Source organism: Hemitrygon akajei, chromosome 8 (genome assembly GCF_048418815.1).
Source record: "Hemitrygon akajei chromosome 8, sHemAka1.3, whole genome shotgun sequence".
NCBI lineage: Eukaryota > Metazoa > Chordata > Chondrichthyes > Myliobatiformes > Dasyatidae > Hemitrygon > Hemitrygon akajei.
Window position 1 is genome coordinate 96,018,513 of NC_133131.1, and position 14,331 is coordinate 96,032,843.

The window sequence follows — 14,331 nt, forward strand, 5'->3', positions numbered from 1 at the left end:
AAATTAATTTTAATTGCCAGAATAGCCACCCTATTATTCTAACAGAATCTGCAATCTCATAAGGGACTCATCAATTAATTTTGAACCCAAAGCAACATTCTGGAAACAAAGTCACCACGATCTCTGGGAACGTCTCTGAGGATCACTACCACTAACATTTTTCATTTTAAAAACATGGAAAGTTTTGTTAAGATAAGCAAACATTAAGGGTACATGAAACTGCAGTCTGTAACTAGAATGTAATGTTAAATAATAGCCTTCGACATTAATCACATCTCAACTATCTTACAAAAGAGATTCTGTATAGCAATATGCAATAAGTTAGAACCAGATACAAATTTATTTCACCTCAGTTTAATAATCCAATAAAGTACAAAGAAAACAAAAAATGCAAAAAGCATCATGTAGCATAAAACTTTTGTTTGGCTCCCACGAGACAGATGCTTGAGTCTACCCATTGTGGCACCCAACAGTCCACCTGTAGATTCAAATCCTGCATCCTGTGAAAAGGGTATGGATACACAGTTGAAAATACAAAACTCAATGCACACACTCGATTATATATTCTTTAACACTACAATGTCCCTTAGCATGATGTATTTTATATTAATTAATGGTTTGCATTTGTTCCAATAGCCTATAAATCATTGTATAATTTTTAGTACAAAGATTTTGATTAAATTCCTATCAAAATGTTTATGCTTTCAGACCAAGTGCCTTCCCAGCATATCCGATGAATAAACTCTTCTTGCACTTCTAGCCGGGTACAGATGTTGATTTTAACTGACATTTCAATGACAGACTCTGCCATCTTCATCAGGGATGATGCTGAGACATGTCTTGTCCGGTAGTATATATAACCCATTGTCCATTCTTGCTGATTGGGTGAAGACTAGCCAATCAGGTTTTCACTGTCCCACGTTGCTTACAATCGAATTCCAGTTGTTACTTAGAGAGAGACCTTGGTCTTTGTTAAAATTCTTTGTCTCTAGTTTTACTTCAATGGTTTCCTTCACCAGATGATCCTAAAACCCAATGGTGCGGCACAAAAGAAGTCAGTCCTATGGCCATTGCAAATGCAATGTTCTGCTACTGCTAATTTCTCCGGGTAACTCACAGATAAACCTCCTGTGCTCTTTGATGCGGGTTTCCACTGTGCGTCACTTCTGGCTGATATACACTGCTCTGCATTCACAGGGAATCCTGTAAACGCCAGCTGTCCTGAGTCCCAGGTCATCTTTGACCCACAGAAGTTGAGATTTAAGCTTCCGTATGGGTTTGTGGATGGTATTAATCTGGTATTTCTTCAGGATCCTGGCGATCCTTCTAGAAAATGTGGAAATACAGGAAAGACAGGCGGTAGCAACAGGTTCCTCATGGTTACACACACAAAATGCTGGTGGAACGCAGCCGGCCAGGCAGCATCTATAGGAAGAAGCACTGTCGACGTTTCGGGCTGAGACCCATCCTATAGATGCTGCCTGGCCTGCTGCGTTCCACCAGCATTTTGTGTGCGTTGCTTGAATTTCCAGCATCTGCAGATTTCCTCTTGTTTGCTTCCTGGTAGTTGTTAGCTTTCCTGGATTTTCCATCTGCCCTTTTAAGGCCCAATTGAGTTCCTTCAGCTTGTAGCCATTCTGTCCGAATGTTGTACGGAATAGTCTTATTTTTCGTGAAGACTTCCTGGGTCCGAAATAATTTTCACATGGTTAATCAAAGTAGACGGTACGACTCTATGCTGGGAGGTGCGATGGTGGCTGTTATTGTTGAGGTACAAGTCCGTTTGAGTGAGTTTCCAATAGACATCCGGTCCGAGGCTACCGTCCGGTTTCCATATTAGAATGCCCAGGAACAGGAGACAACCATTCTTCTCCATCTCCATCATAAATTGAATGTTTGGATGTGCGCTGTTCAGATGGTCATGGAACTATTGGTTCTTTCTACTTTGATTAACCGTGGAGAAACTATTTCGGACCCAGAGAGTCTCCAAGAGAAATAAGATGATTATGTACAACAGTCCAATTGAATGGCTACAAGGTAAAGGAAATTAATCAGGCTCTTAAAAGGGCCAATGGAAAAACCAGGAAACCTAACACCAAGGAAGAATCCATCGCTACCACCTATATTTCCATGGTTTCTGGAAGGTTCACCAGTATCCCAAAGAAACCGGATTAATGCCATCCACAATCCCAAAAGGAAACTCAAATTAGAATTTATGTGGGTCAAAGGTGACCTGGGATTCAGAATGGCGGGATTCCCTGTGAATGTGAAGCAGTGTATATTGGCCAGGCGGGATGCACAGTGTGTAACGGCCAGTGGAACGGCACGGTGGAAACCTGCGTCAAGGAGCCTAAGAGGTGTATCCATTTGGGTTACCCGGAGAAATTGGCGGTAGAACATTGCATTCACAATGGCTACAGGACTGACTTCAACAGCACAAAACTACTGCGCTGCGCCAAAGGCTTTTGGGATCACCTGGTGAAGGAAGCCATTGAAATAAAACTAGAGGAAAAGTACTTTAACAAAGACCAAGGTCTCACTCTAAGTAAGAACTGGAATTCAATTGTAAGCAACATGGGACACCAGAAACCTGATTGGATGAGGACTAACCAATAGGGAGGGACAGACAACAGGGGTAGATATACTACCAGACTAGACATTTCTTGACATCATCCTGATGAAGATGGCAGAATTTGTCACTGAAACGTCAGTAAAATCGACCCACTGGAAGTCCGAGGAGAGTTTATTTATATCTGGTTTCATTTATACCAATAAAATTCATTCTACTTCTGTATTTCTTCATTATTCAGTTATCGGCTTTACATGCACTAATACTGAAGCAGCAAAGGGCCTTGCTATACTTTTATTTTCCACTTCCTAGTTGCACACTTGCAATTGGATGTACATGACTTTATGAACAAAGAGAATGTTGAATTTTCATCTGCACAGTCTTTGTAATGGCTACAATGTCAGTTTAATTATGTAGTGGTAATCCTTGATAAATATAAAGAAATATGTAGAAAAAAAACTTTTTCTGGTCCAATCCCTTAATGAGGTAAAGAAGCTTTTGTGTTATGCTACTCATAAACTTAGGGTTCAAGTGTCTTCAGTGAGAAAGGCAGAGACTGGATTGAAGTTTCTGTCAAGTTCCACTTTCTTTTTTAATGCCTAATTACAGGAGTGAGAAAGGATCCCAGGTCTGTAATGGGCTCCTCATGCAAGATGTGGGAGATCTGGGAGTCCTCCACTGTCCCTGATCATTATATCTGTGGGAAGTGCATCTGGATGCAGCACCTTACAGACCATGGTAAGCGACAGAAGGTGGAACTGGATGACTTTAGGAGAATGAGGTGACAGATAGGAGCTACAGGGAGATAGTCGAATCTAAGATGCATAAGCTTGGTAACTGTCGAAGAGAGAAAATGAATAGACAGAGTAGCCCCAGGCTGTTCCCATCAATAACAGAATACTACATTGGATGCTGTTGGGGCGATGACCTAAAAGAGGAAAGCCACAGCAACAAGGTCTTCTGTCACTACGACTCAGAAGGGACGGGGGGGGGGGGGGGGGAGAAGAGGAAAACAATGGTGATAGGGGAACAGCCAGGAGATTTTGCAGATCTGAAAGAAACTCCCTAGATGTCATGTTGCCTCCCAGGTGTCAGGGTCAGGGACATCCCAGATCATGTCCACAGCCAGAAGTTATGGTACATATTGGAACCAAAGATATAGGTAGGAAAAAGGAAGAGGTCCTGAAGTGAGGATATAGAAAGCTCTGTAGGAAGCTGAAAAGCAGAAGCCCAAGGATAGTGGCACACACAAAATGCTGGTGGAACACAGCAGGCCAGGCAGCATCTATAGGAAGAGGTACAGTTGATGTTTCAGGCCGAGACCCTTCGTCACTACTAACTGAAAGAATATAGTAAGAGATTTGAAAGCGGGAGGGGGAGGGGGAAGATCCAAAATGACAGGAGAAGACAGGAGAGGGAGGGATGAAGCTAAAAGCAGGAAAGTGGATTGGCAAAAGGGATACACACTGGAGAAGGGAAAGGATCATGGGATGGGAGGCCTAGGGAGAAAGAAAGGGGGAGCGAAGCACCAGAGGGAGATGGAGAGCAGGCAAGCAGTGATTGTGAGAGGGACAGAGAGAGAAAAAAAAAAGAAAAAAGGAGAGGGAGAGGGAGATAAATAAATAAATAAGGGATTGGGGTAAGAAGGGGAGGAGGGGCATTAACAGAAGTTAGAGAAATCAATGTTCATGCCATCGGGTTGGAGGCTACGCAGCCGGTATATAAGGTGTTGTTCCTCCAACCTGAGTGTGGCTTCATCTTGACAGTAGAGGAGGCCATGGATAGACATATCAGAATGGGAATGAGATGTGAAATTAAACTGTGTGGCCACTGGGAGATCCTGCTTTCTCTGGTGGACAGAGCGTAGGTGTTCAGTGAAACAGTCTCCCAGTCTGCGTCGGGTCTCACCAATATATAAAAGGCCACACCGGGAGCACTGGACGCAGTATACTACACCATCCGACTCACAGGTGAAGTGTCGCCTCACCTGGAAGGACTATCTGGGGCCCTGAATGGTGGTGAGGGAGGAAGTGTAAGGGCAGGTGTAGCACTTGTTCCGCTTACAAGGTTAAGTGCTGGGAGGGAGATCGGTGGGAAGGGATGGGGGGATGAGTGGACAAGGGATCCCTGTGGAAAGCAGAAAGGGGGGGGGGGAGGGAAAGATGTGCTTGGTGGTGGGATCCCGTTGGAGGTGGCAGAAGTTACGGAGAATTATATGTTGGACCCGGAGGCTGGTGTGGTGGTAGGTGAGGACAAGGGGAAGCCTATCCCTAGTGGGGTGGCGGGAGGATGGGGTGAGAGCAGATGTGCGTGAAATAGGAATATTGTAATTTCTGGATTGCTGCCTATCTACCCAAATACGAACTAAAAAAATACTGTATACAGTAGAGACAATATACTTTTCGTGATAGCTGAATGAGAATGTATTCAATACATACCATATCATCCAGCAGTTTATTGTGGTACTTCACTTCAGTTCCAATATCAATGGAAAGCTGTCAAGAGAGGAAGGTATACCAAAACACTGTGTTTATTTGTCCTCAGATATCATGTTTTAAATTTTAAAAAGACAAGAAAAATGATGAAAATTATGAAGAAGCCATTTTCATTCAATGACATGTTCCTGGTGTCTATTTAACAGCAAAATAATATTTAAGTTGAGATTTTCACAGCATAATGGTTTAGCCAGTACAGCTCCAGTATCATAACACCAGTGAACCAGGTTCAATCCTGACCTCTGGTGCTTACAGTGTGCTTGTGATCTTGTGGACCTCCTCTGGGTTTTCTCTCACATCCGAAGCAGCACAGGTGGTTGGAGGAACTGGCCAATGGAAATTGCTCTTTGTGTGTAGGCGAACGGAAAAATCTGGGGCAAGGTGATGGAAATCGGGGGAAAGTAAAATGGCATTAGTGTAGATAGGTGCTCGATGATTGGTGTCTTCTCTCAAAGTTGGTACTCTTGGTCAATGACAGTGGAAAGACTTGAAGAATTTGCTGCTGGGCCTGATGATTACATAATATATTAAACTCTGTTCACTTGGGAAGACAATCACTGTATTTCCTACACCATCTAATTAGGATGTTTTGTTTATTCTCTGTATTTTAACGTTTTTTCTTTCTCTATATCCAAAAGCTAGGAAATGGGGATCCACAGCGTTGCAGCAAAGGATGGTAAACATTAATGGAATTGTTCAGTTATTTGAACTAAATCCCTTACTTCAAATAGTTAAATCAAGCTGCTATGCATAGTTATAGGAGTGCATATGTGATGTGATTTAAAAGTAAACAATATAACAATATGAGATCTGAGGCTTTGGCTCAAAGTTGATGACCTGGAATCTGAGCTTCAAACGCTGTGATTCATCAGTGAGGGAGAGAGTTACCCATACACTGTGTTTCAAGAGGCAGTCACATCCATTAGATTAACTACTGGTCTGTGGCCAGCTACAAAACGGAGTAACTGCGAGTGATGCAGGTAGGGGGATCCAAGAGATAGTGCTAGAGCTTGCCCCATAGAGGTGAGATTGTTGCTCCCCATGAGGGTATGAGTGGGGACCGCAGACAACTCTGCCGCAAGGATTGAGAGTCAGGAAGGCCGTGTGTTTGCCTGGTGCCTGGGTTCAGGACAGCTGCAAAGGAATTTGGAGTGGGAAGGGAAAGATCTAGTTGTCGTGGTCCATGTGGGTATTAACTGTAGGAAGAACGAGTTATTAAGTGCCACTGAAGGAATTCGAGCAATAAGGGACTATATTAAAACGCAGAACCAAAAAGGTAATATAATCTCTGGATTGTTACCTGAGCCACATGCAGACTGGCACAAGGTTAATGAGATCAGACAGTTACATGTATGGCGAAAGATTGGTGTAGAAGAAACAGGTTTGAATTTGTGAGACATTGCTATCAATATCAGAGAAAGAGGGAGCTGCTCCACTGTGGCAGGCTCCACCTGAACTAAGCTGGGACCAGGGTTTCGGCAAATTGCATAACTAGGAATATGCAATTTGAACCAGACCCTGATGGTCTTTAATCTAAAGAGTAGGGACTAGGTTCAATATCCTGGAAAAGTATGGTTAATATAAGAGGGAAGGAGAGTGCAAGAGAAGTTACTGAAGACTCCAGAATAAAGAATAAGACAACAAGTTCAAAAAGGGATAAGAATTAATCTTCAGAAAGCCTGGAAACAACATTGAAACGAAACGTGCTGAATACAGGACTGAAGGTGCAATATCTGTATGCATGCATCATAGAAAATAAGGTAGATGATCATGAAGCACTGTTAGAAATTGGCAGGTATGACATTTGGCCATTACAGAACTGTGGCTGAAAGATTACAGGTGAGAGCTTAACATTCAAGGATACACGTCTTATCGAAAGGACAAGCAGGTGGGCAGAGGGGTTGGGTAGCTCTGTTGGTAAAAAATGAAATCAAATCTTTAGAAAGAAGTGACAAAGGTGCAGAAGATGTAGAATCGTGGGTAGAGTTAAGAAAGTGCAAGGGTAAAAAGGCCTTGAAGGGAGTTATATAAGGGTCTCTGAACAGTAGCCAGGATATGGGGTACAATTTACAATGGGACATAGAAAAGGTATGTACAAAAAAGGGCAATGTCACAATAGTCATGGGGGAATTTCAATATTACAATAGTCATGGGAAGATTAGAAAAGTCAGGTTGGTGCTGAATCCCCAAAAAACGGAATCTGTAGAATGCCTACGAGATGGCCTTTTAAAGCAGCTTGAGATTAAGTCCATGAGGGAAAAGGCAATTCTGGACTGGGTGTTGTGTAATGAACAGGATTTAATTAGAGAGCTTAAGGAAAAGGAACCCTTGGAGGCAGTGATCATAATATTAAAGAATTCACCCTGTAGTTTGAGAGAGAGAAGCTAAAATCAATTGCATCAGTATTACTATTGAGTAAAGGTAATTACAACAGCATGAGAGAGAAGCTGACCAAATTTGATTGGAAGAGGACAAAGCAGGATTGACAGTACAGCATTAATGACTGGAGTTTCTGGGAGTAATTTGGAAGACAAAAGATCAATTCATCCAAAAAAGCAGCATTCTAAAGGGAAGTCAAAGACTGAATAAAAACAACAGAGAGAGCATACAATGATAGCAATTAATGGGAAGCTTTTAAAAAGCAATCGAAAGCAACTAAAATAACAATAAGTTGAGAAACGATAAAATGTTAATGCAAGCTAGCTAGCCAATAATATTAAAGAGGATAGCAAAAGTTGTTTTATATATATATATATATATATATATATATATATAAAAAGAGTAAAAGAGAGGCAAGAGTGGACATTGGACTGCTGGAAAATAATATTGGAGAGGTAATGATTGGGGAACAAAGAAATGGTGGTCAAATTGAATAAGTATTTTGCATCAGTCTTCAACATGGAAGACTCCACCAGCATATTAGAAATTTGAGAGAGTCAGGGGGCATATAGTCACTATTAGTAAAGAAAAGGTGCTTGGCAATCATGAAAGGTCTGGAGGTAGATAAATCACCTGGACCAGATGGACTACGCCCCAGGGTTCTGAAATGAGGTAGCTGAAGAGATTGTGGAGGCATTAGTTATGATCTTTCAAGAATTACTCAAAGCTGAAATGCTTCCTGAGGAGTAGAAAATTGCAATTGTCACTCCATTCTTTAAGGGAGGGAGGGAGGCAAAAGACAGAAAATTATAGACCAGTTAAACTGACTTCAATGATCGGCAAGTGTCAGCCCATTATTAAGAATATCTGGAGGGACATGATTAAATACACTGAAGTCAGGATGGCTTCCTAAAGGAGAATTCATGCCTGACAAGTCTGTGGGAACTCTTTGAGGAAATAAAGGGCAAGAAAAACAAAGGACAGTCAATGGATGTTGTTTACATGGATTTTCAGAAGGCCTTTCAAAAGATTCTGCACATGAGGCTCCACAGGGGTAGGTGTTGGGTTCATTACTTTTCATATTATGTTAATGATGGCATGATGAACTTGATGGCTTTGTGGCCAAGTTTATGGATGAGAAAAGCTACATGGAGGGGCAGGTAGTGTTAAAAAAGCAGGAAGTCTGCAGAAGGACTTAGGCAGACTCGGAGTTGGGTAAAGAAGAAGCAGATGGAATAGTGTGGGGAAATACAGTGCCTATAAAAAGTATTCACTCCCCCTTGGAAGTTTTCATGTTTTATTGTTCTACAACATTGAATTACTGTGGATTTAATTTGGCTTTTTTTAAAAACACAATCAAGAGGATAAAAACTCTTTCGTGTCAAAGTGAAAACACATCTCTACAATGTGAACTAAACTAATTGCAAATATAAAACACAAAATAATTGATTGCACAAGTATTCACCTCTTCAAGTCAATATGTAGTAGATGCACCTTTGGCAGCAATTACAACTTTGAGTCTCTGGATATGTCTCTATCAGCTTTGCACATCTGGACACTGCAATTTTCCCCCATTCTTCTTTACAAAACTGCTCAAGCTCTGTCAGATTGACCTTTTCAAGTTCAGCCACAAATTCTCAATTAGATTGAGGTTTGGACTCTGACAGTCACTCAGGACATTAACTTAGTTGTTTTGAAGCCATTCCTGTGTAGCCTTGGCTTTATGCTTGGGGTCATTATCTTGCTGGAAAACAAATCTTCTCCCAAGTCGCAGTTCTCTTGCAGACTGCATCAGGTTTTCCTCCAGGATTTCCCTGTATTTTGCTGCATTCATTTTACCCTCTACCTTCACAAGCCTTCCAGGGCCAGCTACAGTGAAGTATCCCCACAGTACGATGCTTCACACCATGATGTGCGGAGCTTGGCTTACGCCAAACATAGTGTTTAGTCTGGGAGCCAAAAAGCTCAATTTTGGTTTCATCAGATCATAGAACCATCTTCCAGCCTGCTTCAGAGTCTCTGGACTCTGACTTGGCCACTCCGTGACATTAACTTCGTTGTTTTTAAGCCTTTCTTTGGTAGCTTTGGCTTTATGCTTGGAATCATTGTCAAGCTGAAAAACAAATCTCTGGCTGAGATTTCATGTGAGTTTTTTCTTCCAACAGTAGCTTTCTCTTTGCCACTCTCCCATAAAGCTGTGACTGGTGAAGCACCCGGGCAACAGCTGTTGTATGTGCAGTCTCTTCCATCTCAGCCACTGAAGTTTGCAACTCCTGCAGAGGTCTCTTGGTTGTCTCCCTCAATAGTCCCCTTCTTGCATGGGCACGCAGTCTCTGAGGATGGTCTGCTCTAGGCAGAGTTACAACTTGATGGTTGACTTAACTGTACTCCAAGGGATATTCAGTGACTTGGAAATGTTCTTGTTTCCATCTCCTGACTTGTGCTTTTCAGAGAGTCGCTCGGAGTGTTCTTCTGTCTTCATGGTGTAGTTTCTGCAAGGATACTGACTCACAAGCAGTTGGATCTTCCAGATAAAGACGTATTTTTACTACAATCAATTGAAACACATTGACTGCACATGGCAATCTCCATTTAACTAATTATGTGACTTCTAAGACCAAATGGCTGCACCAGTGATGATTTGATCTGACATATTAAAGGGGATGAACACTTATGCAATCAATTATTTTGTGTTGCATATTTGCAAATAATTTAGATCACTTTCTAGAGAACTGCTTTTACTTTGACACGAAAGAGTGCTTCAGTTGATCAGTGTCAAAACAAGCCAAATTAAATCTACTGTGATTCAATGTTGTAAATTTTTTTAAAATTCTAAAGGGGGGGGGGTGGGGCGAATACTTTTTATAGGCACTGTACATGGTCATACATGTTGGTAGAAGGAATAAAGGCATAGACTATTTTTTAAAATGGGGAGAGAATTCAGAAATCAAAGGTGCTAAGGGTCCTGGGAGTTCTAGTGCAGGATTACTGAAAGGTTAACTTCCAGGTTGAGTCGGTAGTACGTTAGGCAAATGCAATGTGAGCATTCATTTCAAGAGGACAAGAATATAAAAGAAAGGATGTAATGATGAGAATTTCTAAGGCATTAGTAGACCACACTTGGAATATTGTGAGCAGGTTTGGACCCCATATCTAAGGAAGATATGCTGGCATTTGAGATAGTCCAGAAGAAGCTCACGAGAATGATCCTAGAAATAAAAGGTTTAACATATAAGGAGTTTTGACGGCTCTGAACCTGAACTCGCTGAAGTTTAGTATGGGGGGGGGGGGGGGCGGGGAATCTCACTGAATCCTACCAAATATTGAAAAGCTTAGATTCAGTGGGTGTGGCGAGTATGTTTCAATCATGGGAGTCTAGAGGCATAGCTCTTTAGAAAACACATACTGTACATTTTAGGAACAGCCTCTTCCCCTCTGCCATCAGATTTTTTTTTTGCTCTCTTTTTGCACTACTATAGATGTAAATGTATATATTATACTACCATAATCATATGTATTTATTTCATATACAACTGTAATTTATTGTATACTTTATGTATTGCACTGTACTGCTGCTGTCAAACAAATTTCATGACATGTCAATTATAATAAAACTAATCCTAAAATGAGTACGAATTTCACTATCCAGAGTGTGGTGAATCTGTGGAATTTGGTGCCCCAAGACAGCTGTGGATGCCAAATCATTGGGTATACTTAAAGTGCAGGTCGATAGGTTCTTGATTATTGAGGATGTTAAAGGTTACGGGGAGAAGGCAGGATTATGAGATTGAGAAGGAAAATAAATCAACCATTATCAAATGGGTGAGCTGAATCAATGGGCCAAATAGCCTAACTTTGCTCCTATGTCTTATGATCATTGCAACTAATTACATTAGAACTGCAACAGAAGGCTCTACAAACTGCCAGACTTTGGACAAGTTTTATTTCCCACATAGAAAATAGAGAAAAGGAAAGTCACACTAGTGGGCAGGTTAGAGAAGTTAATGCCAATAGAACAAGACTTCGCTGTTCACTTTCTATTGCAAAAACTTTTAATACTTTGTACTCAAACTGATACTGTAAATGCCAGAGAAAATTTTACCTCAATTCCTTTCTAGACAAGGTTCTCAAAAGTCACACTGCTACTTATTGTTAACTATTGGTTGAAACATTAATTATTAAAGTTTGATGAAACTAATCTATGATGTAAAGGAAATGTGATTTAGAAATAACAGAACTCCACTCTTTTCAGAATTAAGTCAACTTGAAATAAATTCTATTAAAAAATGTTATTCTCAAAAAACATCCATGTGGAAGTTTTAATTAAGTAAATAAAATACAACCGTATCAGTGCTTTCATGTGATTTAAATTAACCAATCACACATTAACACTGTACTCAGATGATGGAATCAGCAACAAATAAAATGATGACAAGGAAAGATATAATGAACATTCTTAAATACATGATCCAAACCCGTTACTCTTGCTCTGACACATTAACTGCTAACAAGTATTTGAACTCACTGATTTTAAAGCAGTCACTTTTTCTCGTAGGCCCTCAGTTAATTTATCATTTTCTTCTTCATGAACACTGTAACCACCTCCAGTGTATCCTTCCCCTAGAAGTGAAAAAAAATTGTGCAGAGATGAAATATCAATATTTGTGCATTAATAAATGGCACCCAAAATAAGAACATCTTACATGTGTCCTTCATCATTATTGAAGTCCTGTATCATAGCAGATGAAATGTCATAGGATATATTTAACTGTTCACTGAAGAAACAAACCTTATCTAATGCAATTTTGTCTGTACTACCTACCAACCACTCATTAAAGAATTTTACTAAATTAATTTAATTTTTCAAATTCTCCAGTTACTTTCAGGAACTTGCAAGGCATAATCTGGAAGTGTAGTTTTGTAAGATGATTTAAGTGATGTTATTAATTCAAGGTTCGCATTTCTAGACTGATATCAACTTTCTATTAAATGTAACAATGAACTTAGCTTTCTGAATTCTACCTTTCCAATATTTCTTTTGACCAGTACTTTCAGAATTTTTATTCAGTTTAAAATCTTAGATCGGTGCAGATTTCATATAAAAAACAACTGCTGGAGAAAGTCAGTGAGTCTGGTAGAGGCAAAAGGGATAGGTGACATTGGGCTTAGAATCTGCATCAAATCCTGTAATTTGAATCAATAATGAGGGAAGGGAAAAGAACGAACAGGCAAATATTTAGTGAGGAATTTATAGAACTTAACATGACTCAAAGGCATGCCCATCGACAGTGAAATGATTAATTCCAGGATAATAAATAGAAGCGAACTAGAGGAGCACAGAGGTGCTTCATGATATTGAACTGCTAAAGATTTCAGTGATAAGGAGCGAGGGAAGAATGATATAACTGAAATCAAATACTTGATACAATTATGCAAATTATAAACTTCTCATGCAGTTCTTAGACCATCAACAGCCAAATATTCTCCGAGAGAATTTCTGCAATCTGGGAACTTCTGGGAATTTCTGCAATCAGTTAGTCGCACTTCCTCCTATCTCTTGAAGTTAATAAAATTCAGTTGTTTCTTTCCCTAAATCACCCAATGAAGTCTGGCAAGCGAATTAAATGTTCCATGATAGACTACATACTATGATAGCTGCTTTCAACCAGCTTGGGACTTGCATCTGATGGAGATTGCATACCCTCAAATAAATGATTTCTCAGTGATTTCCCTCTTTAAAAAAAAACCCTTGTCTTACCCAAACCTGCACGTCTCATTTTGTCCGCTCCCCGATTTGAGTTTTGCCCTCCTCTGACGATGACAGCAGGCAGCGAAGGTTCAGAGAACCTTTTCTATGTTTTGAACTCTGTCCCTGACTTCCTGGCAGCGCCACATCACCGCAGTCGGGAAGGAGGGCCTCGCGGCGGCTGCTGGGAGAATCTCGTGCAGTCCCCCCGCCCGCCGTGGGTTCCAGCCGCCGGGCGATCCGCACCCAGCCGGCGGCACGCGGCCCTTCCGTCGGCCCCACGAGCGGCGTCGGCGCGCGGCCGGTCAATGGGCCGCCTCCTCGCCGACCAGCAGCACAACCCTCCGCCGCTTCTTCCCCCCGGAAAACTACATTCCCCAGAACCCACCGCGAGTCCAACGTCACACGCTGGCGCTTGCGGACTTCTGGTCTGCGCGAAGAGATGAATCGCTTTAATTTCGCTGTATGGAGAAGTCCTATTTCATATTTGCACTTTGTTTGGATTATAGATAATTGAAGAACTTGTAAAGCGTCTGCTGTACAGACAAGTGAATTGGTTTATTGTCACATGTACCAAGACACAGTGGAAAGCTTGTCTTACGCACTGTTCATATAGATCAAATCGTTATACAGTACAGTGCATTGAGGTAGATCAAGGTGAAATAACAAGATGCAAAATAAAGCGGCAGAGAATTGTGCAGGTAACAGTAAAGTACAAGAACTATACATTTCTGTAAAAGAGGTGCAGAAGGATTAAGTAACACTGTGGTTGCTTGAACTGGTTTCTGAAAGGTCATCTACACTATTGAAAATGAGAGGAATTGAAGATAATGGTAACCTGGGTTGGCCTCTACGATTTATTTCCACGGTAACCCTAATCTCATCCTAACACGGATACACATTTTGTCCTATCCATCTCTCCTGCCACCCCCTCTGATGTTAAGATGGTTGATCAGTAGTGCTCTTTTTGAAAAAAATCGGTGTGACTTTCATGACTCAATTTGCAGGAACCACTATAAAACCTTGGTTATGAAACTCTAACAAATACTGCTTTGATAACTGAACTTTCATAGCATTTTGGCTAGAAAATTCCAATAATTCACCACCCTTTTAGAAAGTAATTTCTCCTCAACTTAATCCAA

The 14,331-nt window shown here is 40.9% G+C and overlaps 1 protein-coding gene across 1 annotated transcript; it reads right to left on the reverse strand.

Annotated features, from left to right (window-relative positions):
• Positions 1-338: 338 nt before the first annotated feature.
• On the reverse strand, positions 339-13,571 carry bet1 (Bet1 golgi vesicular membrane trafficking protein). Its single transcript, XM_073054212.1, has 4 exons — positions 13,202-13,571; positions 11,969-12,063; positions 5,008-5,064; positions 339-500 (listed from the first exon to the last, which is right to left on the reverse strand). Exons 1-4 carry the CDS (start codon positions 13,218-13,220, stop codon positions 345-347), a joined length of 327 nt encoding a protein of 108 aa, XP_072910313.1. The 5' UTR covers positions 13,221-13,571; the 3' UTR covers positions 339-344.
• Between the last annotated feature and the right edge of the window lie 760 nt (positions 13,572-14,331).